The sequence below is a fragment of the Gobio gobio genome (assembly GCF_949357685.1).
Source record: "Gobio gobio genome assembly, chromosome: 2".
NCBI classification, from domain to species: Eukaryota; Metazoa; Chordata; class Actinopteri; order Cypriniformes; family Gobionidae; genus Gobio; species Gobio gobio.
Window position 1 is genome coordinate 30,705,330 of NC_137098.1, and position 23,925 is coordinate 30,729,254.

The 23,925-nt window shown below is 38.0% G+C and overlaps 1 protein-coding gene across 1 annotated transcript in view; it reads right to left on the reverse strand.

Annotated features, from left to right (window-relative positions):
* col4a6 (collagen, type IV, alpha 6) overlaps positions 1-23,925 on the reverse strand; it is a 106,651-nt gene that overhangs the window by 7,331 nt on the left and 75,395 nt on the right. The window contains exons 12-41 of the mRNA XM_079803588.1: positions 22,748-22,834; positions 22,169-22,261; positions 18,192-18,245; positions 18,053-18,115; positions 17,798-17,842; positions 17,662-17,715; positions 17,513-17,573; positions 16,869-16,979; positions 15,682-15,831; positions 15,394-15,483; positions 15,130-15,287; positions 14,696-14,875; positions 14,361-14,544; positions 13,250-13,300; positions 9,894-9,965; positions 9,663-9,770; positions 9,307-9,525; positions 9,048-9,209; positions 5,538-5,708; positions 5,080-5,223; positions 4,809-4,928; positions 4,372-4,553; positions 4,038-4,101; positions 3,815-3,889; positions 3,576-3,680; positions 3,352-3,459; positions 3,136-3,207; positions 2,927-3,046; positions 2,711-2,827; positions 2,335-2,496 (exon numbers count right to left, since the gene is read on the reverse strand). Of these exons, the coding sequence (XP_079659714.1) occupies positions 2,335-2,496; positions 2,711-2,827; positions 2,927-3,046; positions 3,136-3,207; positions 3,352-3,459; positions 3,576-3,680; positions 3,815-3,889; positions 4,038-4,101; positions 4,372-4,553; positions 4,809-4,928; positions 5,080-5,223; positions 5,538-5,708; positions 9,048-9,209; positions 9,307-9,525; positions 9,663-9,770; positions 9,894-9,965; positions 13,250-13,300; positions 14,361-14,544; positions 14,696-14,875; positions 15,130-15,287; positions 15,394-15,483; positions 15,682-15,831; positions 16,869-16,979; positions 17,513-17,573; positions 17,662-17,715; positions 17,798-17,842; positions 18,053-18,115; positions 18,192-18,245; positions 22,169-22,261; positions 22,748-22,834 (3,382 nt within the window). The remainder of the gene's footprint in view (positions 1-2,334; positions 2,497-2,710; positions 2,828-2,926; positions 3,047-3,135; positions 3,208-3,351; positions 3,460-3,575; positions 3,681-3,814; positions 3,890-4,037; positions 4,102-4,371; positions 4,554-4,808; positions 4,929-5,079; positions 5,224-5,537; positions 5,709-9,047; positions 9,210-9,306; positions 9,526-9,662; positions 9,771-9,893; positions 9,966-13,249; positions 13,301-14,360; positions 14,545-14,695; positions 14,876-15,129; positions 15,288-15,393; positions 15,484-15,681; positions 15,832-16,868; positions 16,980-17,512; positions 17,574-17,661; positions 17,716-17,797; positions 17,843-18,052; positions 18,116-18,191; positions 18,246-22,168; positions 22,262-22,747; positions 22,835-23,925) is intronic.

Sequence of the window (23,925 nt, forward strand, 5' to 3'; positions counted from 1 at the left end):
ATATATATATATATATATATATATATATATATATATATATATATATATATATATATATATATATATATATATATATATATATATATATATATATATATATATATATATATATATATATATATATATATATATATATATATATATTCAGTTTCAACTCTTCTGGGAAGGCTTTCCACAATGTTTAGGAGTGTGTTTATGGGAATTCTTGACCATTCTTATAGAAGCACATTTGTGAGGTCAGCCACTGATTTTGGACGAGAAGGCCTGGCTCAGAGTCTCCGCTTTAATTCATCCCAAAGGTGTTCTATTGAGTTGAGGTCAGGACTCTGTGCAGGCCAGTCAAGTTCCTCCACACCAAACTCACTCATCCATGTCTTTATGGACCTTGCTTTGTGCACATGTGTGCAGTTATGTTGGAACACGAAGGGGTCATCCCCAAACTGTTCGCACAAAGTTGGGAGCATGAAATTGTCCAAAACATCTTGGTATGCTGAAGCATTAAGAGTTCCTTTCACTGGAACTAAGGGGCAAGCCTAACCCCTGAAAAACAACCCCACACCTTAATCCCCCCCTCCACCAAACTTTACACTTGGCACAATGCAGTCAGGCAAGTACCGTTCTCCTGGCAACCACCAAACCCAGCAGACTTGAAGCGACAGAAGCGTGATTCGTCACTCCAGAGAACACGTCTCCACTGCTCTAGAGTCCAGTGGTGGTGTGCTTTACACCACTGCATCTGGCACTTTTCATTGCACTTGGTGATGTAAGGCTTGGATGCCGCTGCTCGGCCATGGAGCGATTTTACGTGGCCTACCACTTGGTGGCTGAGTTAACGTTGTTCTAAATTGCTTCCACTTTGTTACAATACCACTAACAGTTGACCGTGGAATATTTAGTAGTGAGGAAATTTCCCAAATGGACTTGCACAGGTGGCAACCTATCACGGTACCACGCTTGAATTCACGGAGCTCCTGAGAGCGACCCTTTCTTTCACAAATGTTTGTAGAAGCAGTCTGTATGCCTAGTGCTTGATTTTATACACCTGTGTCCCTGGAAGTGATTGGAACACCCGAATTCAATGATTTGGAGGGGTGTCCCAATACCTTTGGCCAGTGTATATATATCAGTTACACTCCTGCTTGCTTTTACTTGACCAAAAAACTACAAAGTGCCAGATTTACTAAACAGGGCAAATTAGAGTGAGAGCGCAAAACCAAAAAAGCACTGATGGGAGTGGAAAGCTCTGCACCTTATCTACTGCAAATTAAAGAACACAGATGCAGCCAGATCATTTCCATGATGACCAACGCAATCTACCAAGAGCAGCGCAAATTAGCATCTGGTTTAAGACATGTTTTTTCTGCAAATACCAGTAAATTGACGAGTGCAAACCTTAGTAAATCACCTTGCATGATTTATTTAAATACTATTCTCCCATAAATTGAGTCTGAAACAGAAGCTCCTACAAATGCATATACAATAAGGTCAGCTGCAAAAATAACTGTGTCCACGACTTCTCAGTGCTAGTTTACTGAGCGTCTTTAGTAAATACTGACAGTATTTTTTAACGCTAAAAGAGGGTTTGCGCCAACCCAAGCTGTTAGTAAATCTGGCCTTAAGTGTCTTCTTTTAAAAGAAGCATTTAGAGCATTCATGAATTGCCATCATTTGTATGCTCAAAAAAAGGGATGACAGGTAAGAGGATAATTTATTGCACTTTTTTTGTCGATTTGTAGTTTGTTTAATTCTTGTGTGCTTCTTTTTTTCTTCTCCCGGATTTGTTAGTTGTTGTTTATCACCACCATTTATTTACTTCATATTTATTTTAACGTTAATTACTATTCCTGTTATATTATAGGAAATAGCCGTTCATATGAAAGATAAGCATTTGCAGTAAAAAATCTCAACCAGGGCACTCACAGAGCCTGGGCCAGCCCTGTAAATTCCTATGAATAAAATACAACATCACAGTATGAGGCTGAAAAATATTAAAGGGGCTATATGCGTTTTTCTGAAATTTAAACTCGCGACTGACACCTGTGGCCAAAAAACAGAACTGCTCTTGTTTTCTGCTCGCTCTCGCAGCGGTGGTGACGTCACATCCGCAGACAGCGCGGGAAAAGACGACCCGCCAGAAAATAGGAAAAATAGGATACAGGCTTATAGGTGCACCCACTGTGAGCGGACAAGGTGTCAGTATGCTCATCAGGAGATGTTTGAGTCATAAATGGTCAAATAAAAAGGCTATTGTTACGTTTATTTTGGGGAAAAAGTTGCATATAGCCCCTTTAAAGCAGTAGAAATTTCATGTCAAAATATTAACAAAAGAAATACCTTTAAAACCAGGGTTGCCTTGAAATCCAGGGGCACCAAAAGCACCAGGTTCTCCACGTGCTCCTGGTATTCCTGGTCGCCCTGGAAATCCAGGATCTCCTCTGTCTCCTTGGACTGTTCCAGGGCCTGGTGGACCAGGCAGGCCAGGAGGGCCAAAGGGACCTACAAATGATCCAGTTCAACTGATTTCACTGTATCACAACAATTATGACCAAACGCCTTTACAAAAGGTTCCAAGCCCTCTTGCCCTCTTAAAAAAAGCCCTCTAGATTAAATCTCTTTTCATTTTAGAAATATACAGCCTAAAAAATGTCAGTTTAATCTTAGAGAAGCAATAAAAAGTAATGAGAACAAAGAGAACAGAGATGCCCTGTACCTTCTCGTCCATCTAATCCTGGAAGTCCAGGGTCTCCAGGACGACCTGGGATATTAGAAGGACTAGGTGGCCCAGGGGGGCCTGGATTACCAGGGTAGCCTCTCAAACCAGTAGGACCTGAAAGCAAAAATGTTACAATGTAAGGGTGCTTTCACACTTGGTTTGATTGCCTGGACTGAACCCGAGTTCGATTGCTCCCATGATGATGAGTCTCACCAGGTTCTCCTTTGAATCCTTTCTCTCCAGGGCGGCCAGGTCCACCGGGCTGTGATGAGCCTCTCTCTCCCTTCTGGCCATTCACACCGGGAGCTCCAGGCCGACCACCTTCAACCACACCTGATGACATATGGTAAATAAATGAGCAGTGTTCAGTTTTATGGCTTAATGTAGAACTTTATAATCAAAGGTTTGTCCGATTAATTTACCTGGAGCTCCAGGTTGCCCCCTGGATCCTGGAAGACCATTGAGTCCATCTAAACCAGGTGAGCCTCGAAAACCTAAAGTAACATTTGCCGTAGAGTACTTTAGAAATGGATTCAGGTTGCTTTCTTTTGGTTTGTAGAGAGATGAAAGACTACACTGAAAAATATACTTGGTTTTGGCAACATTAAACATTAAAATGGTAATAGTAATTCATTAACCTTTCTCTCCTGGTGAGCCTAGAGCTCCAGGGCGGCCTGCATCTCCTTCACGCCCGTTCTGTCCTGGATAACCAGGAAGCCCCCTAATGCCTGGGAAGCCTGGCGAGCCTATGAATAAATACAACAATAAAAACAAAATGACATTAGAGAAGAAAACATCTTTTGAATTAAAAACTGGAATCATTACTCCAGAATCATAATGGTGGCAGCGGATTTACACATACCAAATCCTGGTGCTCCTGGTTCTCCAGGAAAACCTTTCTGGCCTTGAAATCCTAAGATTCCTGGGTAACCTGAATCACCTGGTTCACCAGGAAGTCCTGGTCCACCTGAAGGTAAAAGACAAAAATCTATTTACAAAACCAGACTGGAGCATAAAATACAATGTTAAATGCAAAACAATATCTAACGAGTTGATAAATAATTCATATCAATTCTAAGAGCCTGAAAAAGTGTCTCTCACCTCGGAATCCAGGATTTCCAAATGTACCCTTTGGTCCAGGGGGTCCAGATAATGCATACGAGTCACCTTTCTCACCTTAAAGACATAATTTTTTGGGGCATCAGTGATGGCTGCCTTCAGCCTACTATTAAACTACCTGCATTTGCCATATGTAGTGTAGATCAGAAATAAAGATTGTAAATAATTATTCTACTAGTCCCTGACAGAATTACACAAATTTCACCTTTGCCACCATATTGTCCTGGAGCGCCCGGTAACCCTTGAATCCCAGGTACACCATCATCCCCCTGCAGTAGACAACAGCACAAAATGTAAGACTTCCTGAGTTAATCTCACAGTCTGTGAAGAATTTATCCAGGTCATTTAACTCAGAAAAAAATGAAGACAAAAATAAAGAAAATTAAGACTGTTTTTGTAAGAGATTTAAACTTTTAAATTGTGCCACTATATGTCTGTGCATAACATATTTTAGTAAATGCTGATACCAATATGAGTATTGATGGATCCCTAGTAAACTTGTACATACTTAGACCTGAGGATGAATACAGGATGCTTACCCTTGGACCTTGTTGGCCAGGGAAGCCCATAACTCCAGGGAAACCTTTAGGCCCAGGGAAGCCTGAGGAGCCAGGAATACCTGGGATTCCAGGCTGGCCAGGAAAACCTTTTGCTTGGTCTGCAACACCAGGTGAACCAGGAAAGCCTTCACGTCCAGGTCGCCCTGGAAAACCCTTATCACCTGTTGAAAAGAGAAATTACGTTTTTTTTACTGAAGTTCTAATGACTGGTCTTTAGTGTCATTCCAGTCATCCACCCAACACTTTCATCACAAACTGAAAATATACCTTTGCTTGTGATGTTGAGATGTTATGTAGAGTCATTTAATTAAGTTGGGGTAAGTCCATGAACACGTCAATGCCACTAAATAGCATGAATTGACCATTATAAACAATGGAAATTAGTTCTAACTGGATGGTCTGTCCCCTTTTTGTACCTCTTGGTCCTGGGAAACCAGGCGATCCACCAGCTCCTGGGTTACCTGCTTCACCCTTTTCCAGCTCTTCTAGTGGAAACACTGGAGGAGGACCAGGAGGACCAGGAGCACCACGATCCCCTTTAACAAACAAACATGTACAATTACTACAAACGATTTTATATCTGGCTTCTTTCTGAACTGTTGAATTCTTTATTAAGTGCCTTCTATGGTTTCACTTAACTAGAAACAAATTATATTACTAGATGTCCTGCAAATGACATTAATATACCTTTGAGTCCTTTTGATCCAGATTCCCCACTTGAGCCATCCCGCCCAGTGAAACCAGGTAAGCCTTTAACACCGGGGCCACCAGGGACTCCAGAAGAACCAGGATATCCTGGGAACCCCAACAACCCAAAAGACCCCTTCTCCCCTTGAAAAAAAAAATATATATATATCTACATTATGGTAAAAACAGACATGATAAGGGCACAGTAAAATAGTAGAAGTAAAATTGCCACATTTTCAATAGAATCAGGCAAGGGGCAATTAAAACAATCTCAGATTCTTGTTGTCGTTCTAATAATGCATAGCATAAGTTTTCATAGTGTGCTTTTAGGGATAGTAGAAGAAAGTTAAAATTACTCTAGAAATGAATCTAGAGTATCTTCAATCAGCAATATAACTCAGGAAGTCAAATACATTTAGAATAAGTCTGCACAATAAGTCTTTCTGCAGTCTTCATACCCTTTATTCCTGGTCTTCCTGGAATGCCTGGACGTGTTCCAATGCCAGGGGGTCCAGGAGCTCCCCTAAATCCCTGTGTCCCTGGGATGCCAGGATATCCTGGTGTACCCTTTATTCCACCAGGCCCTGGAGGCCCCGGATTTCCTCTCACACCCTTCTGCCCAGGGAAACCTGTGGAGGAAAAATTTGTTAAATCATAATATTGGAATTTGGCTTTGAGAGATCCTCAAAATTACCTTTTATATGAAATGACGAAGCACGTTTTTTTTTTTTTTGTATGAGATAGTAAATGAACAGACATTATAAAGCTAAATCTTTAAATACAGTATACTTTAAACAGCATGTATCTAATCAAAAACAAGTAAATGCTAATGGATGCAATGTTGTACAATAATGCATTTAGTAAAATATGCAATAAATGTTTATAAAAAAAACATTTATTGATATTTGTTGTACTGGTTGAACACAGTATATTTCACAATTTTGGAAATGTCAGTTCCAAGTAAAAGCTAATTCTAGACTGTGTACAAGCAGCTGAAACATGAAACATTACTTTCATGACTAACTAAAGATTACCAGAAGGTGTGTTTATGATTAAAAAGGCACACAAGCACATTAGGGTTATAGCAGCGTAACACAAGTTCTGAGGCTAGATTGTTAGATGGTGCTGCTCGTGAACCTGAGGATTAGTACCGAAACACACAAGTTTAAGGCCATCTTTTAAGCGTGAGCGTACTAATGTATGCCAGCTGGTACACAAACACACAAAAAGATGTTTGAATGCAGTTTAAACCACTCCACTAATGAAAGAAAGACTATGGATGAAACAATTCAATCTTAGAAATTACAAAGTGAATTCTACATTATTACTATAAACAACAAATAGGGTACAACAGGGATAAAGGCACACCTTAAGAAAAATGTGCTTTTCACTACTCCTGTAGGGTATGATACACAGAAAAATACATGTTTGTATTGAACATTTATGGAGCAACAGATTTTGTGGGAAAATAAATCATAAAAGTGTTACACACCAGCATGGGGCAAACGGCACACAGTATTGATACAAATACTTTCGCTAAAATAATATGTTTTTAATAATGCCTAAGTTAATACTTGTTCAAAACAATCACTTTAGCAAAGTTTGAACTATTTTCTGTTTAATTTGATGAATAAAATAATTCATTTTTGATCAATAAATATGCTGTCATTAAATATGTTAATATAGAAATGTATCTGAAAAATGTAGAAACAAAATAATAAAAAAAAAATAAAGATTCTGAAAGCATTGAAGGAAATGCTCACAAAATAAGTAACAGAGATATTGAATTTATGATCCATATTGTTAGATACTGTTAATTTTTGCTAATTTTGGACTTCATATATAATTATATTTATATTATATATATTAATATTATATTAAGCTAATGTACAAACAAACTGTAACTCTAAACTGAATTGTGTATTTCAGTATGTACCATAACCTTGCAGAGAGAAACTGCCACTCAGAATACACATAATGAAGGACGTAAAGACATCATAGAGGATTGTGAAGATATTTCACTGGAACTGGGTCTTCATTACATCTATCATGTTCAATGTCAATTGTTATTAATTAATGTATTCAGCTAACAACTGTAAGTTTTTGCTACAATTTGCCATGTCAAAAAAAGTACCTAATTGACACAACATGATGGGGTTTATTTATTATTTTGTATGTAAAACCCAAATAGAGGCAACAAGACCAGGCAGATAGATAGAGAACTAAAAAACAATATTAATAAAACATATGTAAAAAATGATATTAATAATACTAACATTAATATATAAAGATGCTAATATACTAATATCAAAGAAAATAAACACCATTAAAGGGTTAGTTCACCCAAAAATGAAAATAATGTCATTTATTACGCCTTTGGCTTGGCTTGCTCAGTTTGAACTAAATATCCAAATAAATCTAATTAGTAAACTAAATTAACCATATAAACTAAATTACTGATCTAATTATTACTGATCTAATGCCCACATTGTCACTGTATGATAATTGAACTGAGCTAGATGACATCCCCATTTTCTTCAGAGCGGCTGTACGGCCGAATAAAATTCTGTTGTATTATTTTCCTGTTTAACACTGTGAAGCTGCTTTGAAACAATCTGTATTGTAAAAAGAGCTATATAAATAAAGTTGACTTGACTTGACTTGACTATTACTCACCCTCATGCCGTTCCACACCCGTAAGACCTCCTCTTCGGATCTTCGGAACGGCATGAGGGTGAGTAATAAATTACATTATTTCCATTTTTGGGTGAACTAATCCTTTAAGGTCACTTTAAGTTAACACTTTCAAAGCATGGTTATGGAACCTTATAAATAGGGTTCTATTTAGCACCAAAAAGGGTTCTGCTATTGTTACAAGCCAAATAACCCTAATTTGGTATTGTTTAGAACCATTTTTCTTAAGAGTGCACAAATGAAGATATTTTCAATGGAACCTGAGAGATGTCAGTCCATCTATTGAAAGTCTATTACGCCAAAACTTTAAATTGAGCAGAAGAGACACAATCAATATATGATTTAATTTAATTTAGGCTTTATTCACATAAACAATGATCAACAGACATCAAATATAGTAAATGGAAGCTCAACCATACTTATTTGATGTGCGATAACAAACCTCATTGATCAATGTTTCCATCTGAATAAAAGTCTAAATTAAATCATAGAAAGTGATCATGTCTGTTCAGAAGTCGTAAGGTAAACTGTCAAAGTTTTAGTGTACCGGACTCAATAGACAGAAAGAAATCTATGAGGTTCGATGAAAAATATCTTCACTTGTCTTTCGAAGATGAATAAGATTCGTATGGGTTTGGAACAAAATGAGGATGATTGAATAATGACATAGTTTAAAAACACAAGGAAAGACAAGTGCGTTAAGAGGTAGCAAGGCAAGAGTGTGAAATGTGTGTTAGATAAACATCAACACTATAAGCAGGGCATCAGGGAGGACAATAATTCTCACCTTGGCAGCCTAGTGAGGTGACCCAACACCAAAAATAGAAGAGGGTGACACCACAAATGGAAGGACGGGAGGGTAGAAATGATGGTAACAACAAAAGAGAAGGAATGGAGGATGACCATAAAGAAAAGAATAATGAAAACAGATATTTTTGTGAGGAAGATCAGTAAACACAGGCTGACAAAGACTGATGAGAAGAGAATGAGCCAATGGTGAAATATTTTACCACAGCTGAAATCTACAGTAGTTTACACAATGCTCACATGAAAACAAGTTGGTGTATAATATAGATCGTAGAAGAGATTCCTCATGATGAAGTCTTAGGAGCTGGGTAGAACATCCAAAAATTATAATGTGAAAGGTCCTAGTAACAAAATTGCTTATTATGGAGCTCAAGGTAGTTTACCCTAGAATATGGATCTGAGCAGCTCTTGTTGAACAAATACTCACAAAATTGATGTTTTAAGAGAATGAGAAGGAATTAGCTTACCTGGAGGTCCATCAAATCCTTTAGCTCCAGCTGGCCCTCTGGAACCAGGGATACCCCCGGGAGGGATTTCTCCTGGTGGACCTATGGGACCTACGCGACCAGGTATTCCATTCACACCTCGCTCACCCTTTACGCCAGGAATACCACTGCGTCCATCATTACCTAAGGAGGAAAATCCATTAGTTCTAATGCTTGATTATCCATATATCCTGGTGCTAATCATGTTGAGAGTAACTTGAAAACATCTCATCAAACTTACCAGGCCTCCCAGGTAAACCAGGTGTCCCAGGTTGACCCTTGTCTCCCGGCTCTCCTGGTCTCCCTGGAGAACCTGGACCTCCAGGGGTAGCTCCAAGCACCACACCGGGTTCTCCCTTAGCTCCTGGCACACCTGGAAAACCATCTCTTCCTGGAGACCCTGGTAAGCCAGAATTTGTTGTTCCTGGAAAACCTGGATCTCCTCTGGGTCCGGGGAAACCTAACCATAAGTTAGAGATAGACAATTAGAATGCAACTATAACCACTAAATCTATGGCAAAGTAAGTTGACTAATTATGATGTGTAAGATTTGTGGTTAAATGGAGCACCCATTCACATTTAAGGGTGTAATCTTACCCTGAGGTCCTGGCTGACCTCCAGAGCCTGGATCTCCTCTCTCACCTTTTGACCCATCAAACCCTGGTCGCCCACTTACTCCTGGGGAACCAGACTGACCCTTTGGCCCTAACATATACATGAACACAGATATGTGCAAAAGAACATGTTAAAAATGTGAAATGTGAATAACCCTTTATAATTAAAATACTACTATTTTCAACTTTCATATAATTTTAGAAATTCAATTACCGGGCACCCCAGGACGTCCAGAGAATCCTGGATCTCCTGGTTCACCAGGAATCCTACAGGGCAGTGGTATTCCTGTTGACGTCCATATCATTGTCAGAATCATATAAAACTGTCGATAATGGCCCATTCCACACATACACATGCACACACATACATCTAACGCTGGCAAACTGTATAAAGGTATTCTGCTCTAAAAATCAGTATTAAAGGGATAGTTCACCTACAAATGAATATATTGTCATCATTTACTCCCCCTCATGTTGGTATGAGTTTCTTTCTTCTGTTGAACACAAAAGAAGATATTTTGAATATTTTGATATTTTATGTTGAAAACCAGATGGTAGCCATTGACTTCTTTAGTATTTTTTTTCCTACTGTGGAAGTCAATGGTTCCTGTCAACTGTTTGATTACCAACATTCTTTAAAATATCTTCTTTTGTGTTCAACAGAAGAAAGAAACTCATACAAGTTTAAAACAACTTGAGCGTGTGTAAGTAATGACAAAATGTGTTTTTTGGGGATAACTATTCCTTTAAAGGTGGGTGTTTGTGTTAATTGTTAGTTTAAAAAATGTACTCTGAATATCAGTAAATGTTGGCTGACAAGAAAAAGGACAGGAGGGAATATATTTCAACTATACAATTACATTCAAGCAGAGGTGGACAGTAGTGAAGTATTTTTACTTTCCAAGTAATTTTATTTTTTCAAGTATACAGGTGCATCTCAATAAATTCGAATGTCGTGGAAAAGTTCATTTATTTCAGTAATTCAACTTAAAAGGAAAAACTAATATATTATAAAGACTCATTACATGCAAAGTGAGATATTTCAAGCCTTTATTTGTTATAATTTTGATGATTATGGCTTACAGCTTATGAAAACCGCAAATTCAAACTCTCAGAAAATTAGAATATTACATGAAATCAATTAAAAAAAAGGATTTTAAATACAGAAATGTCGGCCCTCTAAAAAGTATTATCATGCACATGAACTCAGTACTTGGTTTGGGCCCCTTTTGCATGTATTACTGCCTCAATGCGGCGGCCTGTGGCACTGCTGAGGTATTATGGAAGACCAGGATGCTTCAATAGCGGCCTTCAGCTCTTCTGCATTGTTCGGTCTCATGTCTCTCATCTTTCTCTTGGCAATGACCCATTGATTCTCTATGAGGTTCAGGTCAAGCGAGTTTGCTGGCCAATCAAGCACAGTAATCCCAGGGTCATTGAACCAGGTTTTGGTACTTCTGGCAGTGTGGGCAGGTGCCGAGTCCTGCTGGAAAATGAAGTCAGCATCTTCATAAAGCTTGTCCGCTGAAGGAAGCATGAAGCGCTCTAAAATGTCCTGGTAGACGTGTGCGTTGACTCTGGACTTAATAAAGCACACTGGACCAACACCAGCCGATGACATGGCTCCCCAAACCAACACTTCACACTAGACTTCAAACATCTTGGATTGTGTGCCTCTCCATTCTTCCTCCAGACTCTGGGACCTTGGTTTCCAAATGAGATGCAAAATTTGCTCTCATCAGAAGAGAGGGCGGGACCACTGAGCAACAGACCAGTTATTTTTCTTTAGCCCAGGTAAGACGGATCTGACCACATTTGAAGCCCATGTCCAGTATCCGTCTGTGTGTGGTGGCTCTTGATGCAGTAACTTCAGCCTCAGTCTCAGCTCCCACACACATTTGAAAGGCCTTTTCCTGACAATCCTCTCCAGGCTGCAGTCATCCCTGCTGCTTGTGCACCTTTTTCTTCCACACTTTTCCTTTCCACTTAACTTTCTATTAATGTGCTTTGATACAGCACTTTGAGAACATCCAACTTCTTTTGCAATTACCTTTTGAGGCTTTCACTCCTTGTGGAAGGTATCAATGATGGATTTCTGCACAACTGTCAGGTCAGCAATCTTCCCCATGATTGTGAATTGTACTGAACCAGACTAAGAGACCATTTAAAGGCTCAGGAACCCTTTGCAGATGTTTTGGATTAATAAGCGTATTAGAGTGTGCCTACAATACTGAACCTTTTCACAAAATTAGAATTGTCTGAGATTTTGAATTTGGGGTTTTCATAAGCTGTAAGCCATAATTATCAAAATTATAACAAATAAAGGCTTTAAATATCTCACTTTGCATGTAATGAGTCTATATAATATATTAGTTTCACCTTTTAAGTTGAATTACTGAAATAAATGAACTTTTCCACGACGTAATTTATTGAGATGCACCTTTATGTACTTTATCAGTGTTATTTGGAAATCTTGTACTTCACAACATTCCAAAACAAAATATTGTACTTTTTACTGCACTATGTTTTATATCGAATATCATTTAATACATACTATTGTCTTACTTTTACTCAAGTAAAAGTAATTTCAAAGTTTTATGTACGTTATTTTTAATGTAATTAAGTATTAAAGGTTAAAAAAACCCTTTAATTTATGAAAAGTAGTGCAGTAAAAAGTACGACATTATGCTTTGGAATGTAGTGAAGTAAAAGTTTTCCAAAGAAAAACAGTGATAAAGTAGTAGTACATATACTTGAAACCGCCTCTGCAATCCAGCATTAAAATGTCATGAACTGTACAGACAATGAGAGTGATTCAAAAACATGTATAAGTGACTGACATAAAGGAGCACACTTTGTGGAGGGCATTTCAATTTACTTACAGCTTAGGAGGAAATTGTATTTTCAGTTTTAAAAACAGAAATGTGCAGCTTAATTTTTCTTATTACAGCGCTTATATTAGTTCCTCTGGAAAAAAACCCGAAATGTTATTTGACCGTTAAAGTTGTCCAAATCATCATTACCTGTAGGAGGATTTGTCTCTTTGCGTGAGTATTTATATGCTTTACATGGTCATAAAAGGAAATCTTGGAAATTTTAAACTACACGTTTGTAAGTGAGGGTTTATGAAATTGTATTCCTCTAGGCTCATGATAAGCCATAACAGTGTGTATTTTAGTGTTGAAATGCATTGCTGCATAGACTTTCATTGTAAGTGGATGTACAGTAAAGGCAATTTTTGATTTTACAGTCATTTTCATACCTCAAACAAACAAACAAAAAAACATAATAAATAACCCCACCCTCCCTACAGTATAGTCAGCATATTAGGGCTAATAACATGCACAAAAATTGTTAAATGACTGGCAAAAGAGGGCTGTTATATGGCAACTACCACTTTTCCAGAATGGCAAGAGACTAACTGGATTAATCATTTCATGCTAAAGGAAAATCGTAATGAAAGTATGGTCAGGTTTGGTGGACCCTCTACAGTTAAGCTGTCTGATACAGTCAGGCCATTGGAAAATGATTTATTTTATACTGGCTGCAGCTCTGGGCTTCGCATCTCACCTCCCTCTTCCAAAGAGGCATCATTAAGCCCCGCCTGCCCACAGCTGTCACCTAGTCAGACAACATGCAAGGGCAAGAGAGATTGCAAGAGAAGCTGTCAATCAATCGGTTGATGAATCAGTTCATTCGGGCAGCATAAATAAGAAATCAAATGCATAAGCATGAAAATGATTGTACCTTCAGTAGAGAAATAAAAAGATAAAAAAAAAAAAAAAAGATTAAAAGAGATTTAAAAATCAAATATTCCAGCACATTCGGTTAAAGCAGTGCAAATAAAGAAATCAAAAGGGGAACATGTGCATGGCTGTGTCAAAGCCATTCCATTGCTAAGAGAGAGAGATGGAGAGCATGCCGAGAAGTGAAAGGATCTGGGGATTCAGACATGGATGTTAAGACTTTTGATTTTAATTGCATCTGCTCAATTTCTCTCCGAATGGAATGGCTTGCAAAGAAGTCAAAAGTTCTGTTAGCACAGGCAAAATGTCAAGATTCATTCCCACTCACACATCCAAAGCTTGACAAGATGAATGCTTGTCAAGATGAAATGTAGCAACCTCTAAACTTAAGCTCTTTCAACCTAGCTTATCTTATACTGTTCAATTATGCAATTCAGGATACCTACAGGAACAAACAACTCAATATTCCTCAATCAAATGAAATGAGGAAAGATCATGCCAATCTAATGTAATTACCTGGATTAGAAATGACCAAATGTGCCAGTTTTTATTGTGTTGGCTAATACATACTCAATATTAAACAGTATTTCTGCAACATAAATAACTAAAGTTTAATTAGCCCATTTATAAAATATTTTAACAACTATTTAATAATAACAACACTGTTTTATGCCTGTATTCAATATAAAAATGTTTATGTTAACTGCTTATATTGACAAAATATTATTTTATCCACCAGTTTACATTCATTTGTAGAGCATGTTCTTTATAAAAAGTTATCACATACATTATATGGAATCTTATTAACCAATAATAATAATTACATACACATTTTGAAATAATGTCATGTAAGCTGTAAAAAGATTTTTTTTGTATTATAAAATATTTGATGTGTAGCTATTGTTAAGTGTTACTGAAGTGTTGTTTCTACTTACCTGGAGAACCTGGAAGTCCAGGTGTTCCAGGAAGACCATTGAATCCAGGATCACCTTGTGACCCTTTGAACCCAGCTACACCGGGATAGCCAATACCAGGATCGCCACTAAAACCGGGACGACCTTTGGACCCTGGGATACCAGGAAAACCTTTATCTCCAGTCACCCCAAAACCAGAGTCCCCCTGTAGAGAAGCAGAATTACAACAAGCAACCATTTTATCAGCAGTTACTGGTGTCGTGTCGTGTAAGACCACATATCTTCTTTGGCAGTAACTACGGAGCTGATGAAATAAAATGATAGAAAGGAAAAGGGAAATTAGCCTATCTACTCACAGGTGGACCTGGTTGTCCAGGGAAGCCAGGAGAACCATCCCTTCCGGGGTTGCCGCTTGCTCCAAGTGGTCCAGGAAGACCCTGCTGACCCAAATCACCTTTTTGTCCTCTACCTTCAGGGAAGTAAGAATTACCTTTCTCTCCTTTAAGCCCATAAAAGCCTCTCTCCCCCGCACGACCCTAAAACAAAGCAGGACTCAATTAATATTTTAAGCAATATTTTACGATTTTCCCTGCTGAACCCAATTTTCTCACAAGGATCAATAAGACAATAAAAACCTCAAAGCAGTCTCTCCAATTTTTTTGAGATTCCATGACAAAAACCTTTTTTTTTTATGAATTTCGGGAAATTACATCCACAACATCAGTCATTTTGATAGCAAAACATTTCATTCAAGGTTTTTAATGATTTTTTTTAATGAACAGTCTCTTACATTAAGGCCCTGTGGCCCACGAGGTCCTGGGAAACCTTGGTCACCAATTTCTCCCTTCACACCATTAGCTCCAGAGAAACCTGGGGACCCTTGGGGCCCTTGAGGTCCCTGTGCACTTGTCGTTCCTCCACCCAAACAGTTGCAGTCACCATTTTCTCCTGCAGGAGCACAGGGTCAAGTAGGGAAGAAGTCCATGTGTGTCATTATTATTTTCTAATTTAAACTCAATACTTCTCTTTTCAGTTCTACAACAGAGTTCCTTACCTTTAAACCCTTTATAGCCTTTGTCTCCAGCAAAGCCTCTTGGACCAGGCCGACCCGGAAAACCAGGTAGTGCAGCAGAAAACGAGTTTACTAGAAAAAAGAGGTAACCTGTAATTGCTAACTTTCTACTTGATTTAACCCATATAAATGACTTTTGTTGGTGTGATCTAATTAGTCAAATCTTGATTTGATTTTCACTTGAATAAATCCAGTAAAGTTAGATGTTACGACATGATATTTATAGGTTACTTGAAATTAAGATGAAGACCATCATATGAAAAAGCTTACATGTATTGCCCGGTGGTCCAGGGAGACCAGGAAATCCAGAAGGGCCCTGATTTCCGGGAAAACCTTCAGGACCATAAGAATCCCGACCTGGGTTTCCCCTCTGTCCTTTAGGTCCACGACTACCAGGGAACCCAATGATGCCAGGACGACCTGAATAGACAACCCAGACTAACAGTTAAAATAACATTGACATAAAGAGTAAATCCTGGAAAACTCATCGCCATGACATTAGAGTGTTGTGGATCATTTCCAGGGTATTGCTATGTGGTTGCTAAAGTATTCTGAGTGATTGTTATGTGGTCGATACTGTAGGGTTCTTTTAAATGAATTTAAAACATACAGCGTGACCAGTGTAGTCAAACTGATTCCTGGGCGAATGACTCTCATGAGTCAGCTCTGTCAAAAGCCATTAAAAGTCTGCGTAAACACATTGTTCAAGTACTGTTTTAAATTTATTATCGAATTTGTCATTATTTTACAATGTAATTGCATTTTTTTAAGCATTTCCTCCTCAAAAATAGTAAAAGAATTGTTACATTTCTTTTGATTCCCATTCCTTGTGATTGCACAGGTGTTCGGATAATATGGTTATTAGATATGACCCAAATTCCAAATGAGATTGTTTTTGTAAATGTTTTTGTCCTAAAGACAAAAATATTAAGGGCCAAATTTATCAACTGCTTGCGTCAGTGCAAACCTTTTGCCGTTAAAAAATACTGTCAGGATTTACTAAAGACAAATTAGCGCTGAAAAGGTGTGGACAGGGTTATTTTTGAGGTTAAGCTTATTGCATATGCATTTGTAAGCGTTTCCCTTTCAGATGCAAACATTTATGGAAGGAGAGTATTTAAATTAATCATGCAAGGTGATTTACTAAGGTTTGTGCTCGTCAATTTACTGGTATATGCGCCATTATTTACTGCCCAGAAAAACCAAGTCTTAACCCAAATGCTAATTTGCGCTGCTCTTGGTAAATTGTGCTGGTCATTATGGACATGATAATCAGTAGATCATGCACAGAACTCTCCACTCCCATCAGCTCTTTTTTGGAATTGCGCTCTCATGCTAATTTGCCCTGTTTAGTAAATCTGGCCCTAAGTCTGATCACTTAGAAAAGCCATAGCACATTCTCCTCAACAAGCTGCATGATTTGAGTCATTAAGTATTAAAATGTATGTCACTAGTACCTGTGTCAAAAGCAGGTGGTCCAGGAAGACCAGGCTGACCAGGAAACCCTGGAAAACCAGCATCTCCAGTTAGCCCCGGATAACCAGTAAAGCCAGGATCACCTTGAGGACCTAGGTACAGAATTAAATAATCACCGAAGAATGTACATCAGCACAAATAGGTGTGTGTGTGTATGTGTGTGTGTGTGTGTGTGTGTGTGTGTGTGTGTGTGTGTGTGTGTGTGTGTGTGAAACATAGGGCATGTTTTTGTGAAATATCAGGACACAAATGTGTATAATGACATGGGTATGACATAGGTATTACAAAAAGAGGGTGAAATATGAGGACGTTCCCCATGTCCTCACCTTTCAAAATGCTTATAAATCATACAAAATGAGGTTTTTTTCACAGAAAGTAAACTGCACAGTCTCCTGTGAGGGGTAGGTTTAGGGGCAGGGGCAGTGTAAGGGGATAGAAAATGCGGTTTATACGGTATAAAAACCATTACGCCTACGGAATGTCCTCACAGTTCGCAAAAAAAACCCTGTGTGTGTGTGTGTGCATGAGAGATTGGAAGATGCAATTACCTCACAAAAGGTCCTGCAAGTGTATGAAAGTGAAAAATACTTCTTAAAGATAAATAATACCTAATGATTCCTGATACCTTTAATTCCATTTGTTGGTTCCAAAATCGGTCCAGGTGGACCTGGGTCTCCTCTGTCACCCTAAAAAATATATAAAAAAATATGCTGTTGCATAACATATTCCTGTTTGTGACATATTTTTTGTATTTTTCTGGTGGTGCGTTCTTACTTTTGGGCCATTAAAACCTGATTGGCCTGTAAAACCCGGATCCCCAGTGAAGCCCTACAGAGGAAACAGGAGATGGTCCGTATATAATAATCATATAGGAGGGAAATTGTTTAGATTGAAGAATTTCATAGCTTACTTTTCTCCCTGGTAGCCCAGGAGGACCATTCAGACCTGGTGCACCCTGCCATATTGGGTAACACAAAACAAGAAATTCAGGTAGATTCAAAACAAACACAGGATATGAATATAAATGAAAAAATATGTGCACTGCTTTATTTTCAAATACAGTACACAAACATGCAACTATAAAATGTAGTGTAAAATGACAAAGAGCCATCTAAAATAGTGTACCCAATGGTGAATCACAAAATGTAGCAGTAACAGGACTTACCCTCGAGCCTGGCAAACCAAGGATTCCCTTTTCTCCAGTCTCACCACTAAAACCAAACGGGTCCTACATATGCGCAAAAAATTAAGATAACGACATATCACAAATGAATTGGGGTGAAAAGCTGTCTTTGATTACTCACTGTTGGTCCTGGTCTCCCGGGAAGACCTGGATTACCGCCATAGCCTTTATCACCCTGAAGTAGAAAGAGAGAAAGACAACAAAGAAAAATGAGACTTCATAATGTCACTTTGTGGTTTTTAAAAACATTTGTAACATATCTACCATGTAACTGGGCTGGAAATTAAAGCTACACTGTGCAGGGCTCGACATTAAGCATGTTCACATGCTTGTCCTTCGGACAAGTAAATCTGTCATCCACTTGTCCGAGTAAAAAATGTGCTTGTCCAGAATTTTTTTTTTAGTTTTTTTTGTGTGTTGTAAATACATTTTTTTAATATTCTCACCAGTGTTCAATCAGCTTTGACATATGCATATTTGTGATATTTTTACCTTTTATAAAGGGCATTTTTCCCCTAATCTTATTAAATATAGGCTAGGATTCAGATTTCCTTTTATATTCTTATATTCTATCAATAAATTAAATTAGAAGACGACACTGGCTGTTACCAGTCAAATTAAATAATTTACACTGAAAAATTACAACTGCATTAAATAATGTTATGAGATTGTTTTAAATGTTTTTTGAATATACAAATAAGAAATGTTGGAAAGATGAAACTAAACCACCAGTAGATAGCAGCAGGTGACCGTCTTAATGAGCGAGTCGTTGAGTCGATTCATTCAAACGCTGAATCATTCACTAACACGCTGTTGCTGTGACACGCTTTCTGCTGTGGTCTTTTGGAACTATTTTTGCTGCTGAAATCGAACAAAAACACTCAATATTGCATCTAAAATGTAAGTGACTTAATGTTAATAATTGTTTATGGAACTGTCATATGAGCAGTGTTGGGGGTAACGCATTACAAGTAACTTGAGTTACGTAATAATATTATTTTTTTCAAGTAACTAGTAAAGTAACGCATTACTTTTCAAATTTACAACAAAATATCTGAGTTACTTTTTCAAAAAAGTAACGCAAGTTACTTTTTCACATTCATTTGACTGACAGCTCTCCTGCCCCCATGTTGAGAAAAATAAGTGCAGAGGCATGTGTGTGAACATGATGGTTATTGTAGTTCTAGACTAAATGTGAGCATTTATTTATCTCACTTGCACAATAAAGATTCTGTACTCCTCAAAATGAATAAAATCAGTCAAATGCAAAATCAGAGTACTATGCAAACCAACTATTTAATCTACCTTTATATTTAATTTACCAATGTCTTGCTGCTGACCTTTGATGATGAAAATTACTAGATTTTTTGTTTTTATTGGTAAAACTTTTTTCTCCTGCGTCCTATTCTCCCATTGTCCAGAGCTGCGCCCTCTACTGATCATGCGGGAATCTGCATTTTTACCTCAGCCTGGGTCTTATTATTTTTTCAATTTTGGTATGAAGAGGTCTTTACAAAAATATAACTTTTTTGTTATAGAAAAAAAACCAAAAACATGCCCAGCCCAGGTGAGAAAAAGTAACGCAAAAGTAACGCAACGCATTACTTTTCTTAAAAAGTAACTAAGTAACTCAATTAGTTACTTTTTAAGTGAGTAACGCAATATTGTAATGCATTACTTTTCAAAGTAACTTTCCCCAACACTGCATATGAGATCAGTGTCATGTTCAGTCATGATGTTATTCAGGAAAACAGCACTCTTGGTAATGTGACGTTGCAACTGTATCATGTTATAAATATAAAAAAACTCCACATTTCTACATTTTTACGGCAGTGTGTTAACTGAGTTTCTCTGTGTGAGCGGTGCACATTTGTTGTGATTTCTCCTCAAGAGGCTGCGCGAGCGTCAACAGTGCAACGTTATAGTTACGGTCAGTTCATATTATTATCATTCACTGTCAATCGCCACTTACAGTAATGAATGCAGAATCATTCTTGCACTTTGGTGATTTCCTAGTTATTTTTGTTAATGATGGTTTCTCAGGACACTTGTCCGTCGGGCAAGTAAAATTCTCTTTCACTTGCCCCTTCAAAAAATCCACTTGTCCCGGACAAGCGTTAATGTCGAGCCCTGCTGTGTGATATTTTCCCCCATCTAGCGGTGACAAGGTATATGACCATCCAGTGAATATTAGTTTCTGTTCTTCTCAATTCCGATTTCGTTCTAACTTTAGTCCAAGATTAACATGGCTTCCAGGCTTCCAGTGGCTTCCAGTTTGACCTCGTCCACATTCGACACGGTGCCATCGAGTGTTAAAAAGCGAAAAGGTATGTCCCTCTTTGGCTAATGTACTTTCAAGATGGAGGGGCAACATGGCGACCGGCATTCGAACCCCTCACCCATATGTATAATACTTTATTACTTGAAAGAAGTAAATATACATTAATGAGCACATATATTTTTGAAAGAACTAAGTGTTTTTAGCTAAGAATAAACTAAACAAGTTACGTAAGTTTATAATATGCCATTAAAAATACATACGGGTAATGTATTGGTAATGGTTCGAATGCGGGTCGCCATGTTGCCCCTCCATCTTGAAAGTACATTAGCCAAGAGGGACATATCCGTAAATTCAAGCTTCGCCTTCCGCGTTTTAACACTCGATGGCACCGCGTCGAATGTGGACGAGGTCGAACTGGAAGCCATATTAATCTTGGACTAAATCGGCCACCGTAGGAGTTAAAACGATATCGGAATTGAGAGGAAGAGAAACTAATATTCACTGGATGGTCATATACCTTTTCACCGCTAGATGGGGGAAAATATCACACAGTGTAGCTTTTTTACTCCTTCTGCACATATTTAAATGTGCTTATTTCAGGTATTTTAGTGAGAAAATGGCATAAAACTTTTTAATGAATATGACAAAATATGTATTGTGAATGTAAAAAAGTTAACAAGAGCATACTGCTTGAGAATGGAAGTATGAATGATACTGATATTTATATGGTTAAAATTACACATTATATGACACATTATGCAGCAATTTATAGTTTTGGAATCAATCAATTTAATTCATTCTTGCAGAATAAAATGATTAATTTGTTTCCATCCCAAAAAAATCTTTTGAGCAGTGATTTATATAATAAATATATATATACAGTGGCTGCGTTCAAAAGCTTAGGTAGACGTGTTGCCTCGCTGCCTTATCAGGCAATAACTTTGCAGGCAGCAGACTTTGCGCATGAAGGTCATCACAAAACTGATTTCAGACAGACGTCAGAGGCAGCGTAACAGTTTAATGATATAAAACAAATAGAGAGAGCTAACTAAGTGAATCGTTAATTAATCAAAATAGTAATTTCTTGCTAGAAATGACATAAAAAGTGGAAAACGTTGGTCAAAAACATACATTTACACAAGTTGACCACCAACTGCAACTTTCAGATGCCATCTTTATTTTTTAGCTCAACTGTCACGAGACGTACAGGATTGTGGGATATCAAAAGCAGCGAAGGACACATCTATGCTGCCTTCAAAAATCAATCATGAAGGAATCTCAGGAGACAGGAAGTGAAGCTAACATTGGACTCTGACGTGTATTGATGCCTTCCTACATTGGAATGTGACCTCCCAAGGCAGCATTTTTAAACTTTTGGACGCAGCCAGTATTTCAATAAGCTAATTTGACACTTGAGCCACAGTTCAAATTCATTTCATTGTTCAGGCCATTTTATACATTAGATAATGATATTCATACATTTGTGTGATATTCATACATAAGTGTGGCTGATGTGTCCTCTTTAGGGCCACTGTAAATATGCACACATCATTTAAGAAAGAATCTTTGGAAATTTTGTCACATGTGACTAAAATCACCACCAAATATGAAGAATTTACAAACACAACCCTCAATGTTCACCACAGGGTGAAGTATGGGATGTATACAGTAGGAACGAGGTGGACGTCACCCTCCTGGATAGCAGGCCTGAGGTAGGGAGTTAGTGGACAAAGAAACTAGAAAAGAAGTTGAGGAGGATGGTGTCGATTGACGGCATCCTAGTTTTAGATCCTCACAGCTGCGTTTTCCTCACAAACCTTAGTTCCTTTGTCTCCTTTTGGAAAGCCAACAAACTCCACCACTCCATTGACCAGTGGGCGGCCTGGGTCACCTAGCTGGCCCACATCTCCCTGGATACGGTAACCAAGGAAGAGAGATTTTTTTTATATGGGCAAGATGAGGTGTGATGGGGAGGCTGTTTGGAGACGGTAGCGGCGGAGCATGTTGAAGAGGTGGCATGTGGTGAGAAGTTTTTTGGGTTTTGAAGAAGAACGTTAAGTGGCCTGTGACCACTGCCGGAGCAGCGGGGAGATCAGGGTGAGAAGGAGATGAATGGACACAGGAAGAATGAAGGAGCTTTGGTAATGAACCACACATTTAACACAATGGATGCATCTGTATCTCTCCCCATTCAATCATTATGCAACTAACCATCCCCCTCTGTACTGTCAGGGTTTCTATGTGAATTCTTTGTGAAAACGTTTTATTATTGGTGTTTCCCTGGAGCAATGATGTGGTTCAGTGCCCTCCAATGCTCCTCTCTCCCCCACCATCCATCCCTCTCACCCTGGCACTGCCCCTCCCTGGGTTGGCATCACCGCTCCCCTGTGTGTTACCTTCTCTCCTTTGTTGATAGTGCTTATTGCTGGTGCGTTAAACTGAACGGCCGGATTGCCCCTGTGTCCTGGTGGACCAACATCCCCCTGAGATCCACAACACAGACATTTGACACATTAGAGCCCAGGATTTTATCAGAGAGCGAGAGAGAGTGAGATAAGGAGTCAAGGTCAGGTAAAGAAAAAGCATAAAAGTCACAAGAAAGTTGTGAAGAACTGATGTGAAAGCAACGGGTATTTAAAGAGTGTGAGAACAACAGGCAGAATACTGCAAAAATCTAATTCTTTTTTCCAGTAAAAATATCTCAACATCCTTAAAACAGTCATAAGTTCATGTTTTTTTTTATTTGAACAAATTTAGTGAGGTTTATGCCTAAAACAGGAAAAGAAAATTGTTTTCCCCCAATTTATTTTAAAATGAATGTGCTAAAGAAATCAATTATAATCAATAAATATCTTCTCTGAAAAATCATCTGATGAAATTTTGCTACTTAAGTTCAACTTTATCTTGATTGAAAGACCCCATTTCTTTAATTGATGAACATAGTTTTCTATGTTTTTTTTCTGTGTTGGCATTGAAGTTTGTGACATTGAAGTGTTTGAAAAACAGCAATGAACCATTATTTGCTATCTGCTGGTCAGTAGTCAGTTGAAAAATTCCTTCCAGAAATCATTTAAAGAGATAGTCCACCCAGATATTAAGATTCTGTCATCATCTATTAATCCTCATGTCGTTCTAAACCTGTATGACTGACTTTCTCCTGCAGAGATTTGAAAGAATGTTGGAAACTTAACAGTTTCAGTTCCATTTGTATGTATGGAAGAAAATACAATGGAATTCAAAGGGAACCAAAACTGGTTATCAACATTCTTCAAAATATCTTCTTTTGTGTTCAGCAGAAGAAAGTCAGTCATGCAGGTTCGAAATGACATGACGATGAGTAAATGATGACAGAATGTTCATGTTTATTACTAAATAAATAAATAGTAGTGCAGAATAAGTCATCAACATGTTAGGTAATTTTTCCCCAGAAGAGAAAGACTGTAAATACGTACTGTCTATCTGCTAAATTTGAACTTTTTTTCTTCTTCTGTCAATAGCATACACTAGCATATAGTAGATGATGCCAACGCTATAACACACATGATCTAAAAGCCACAAAACTATAAATTTAATT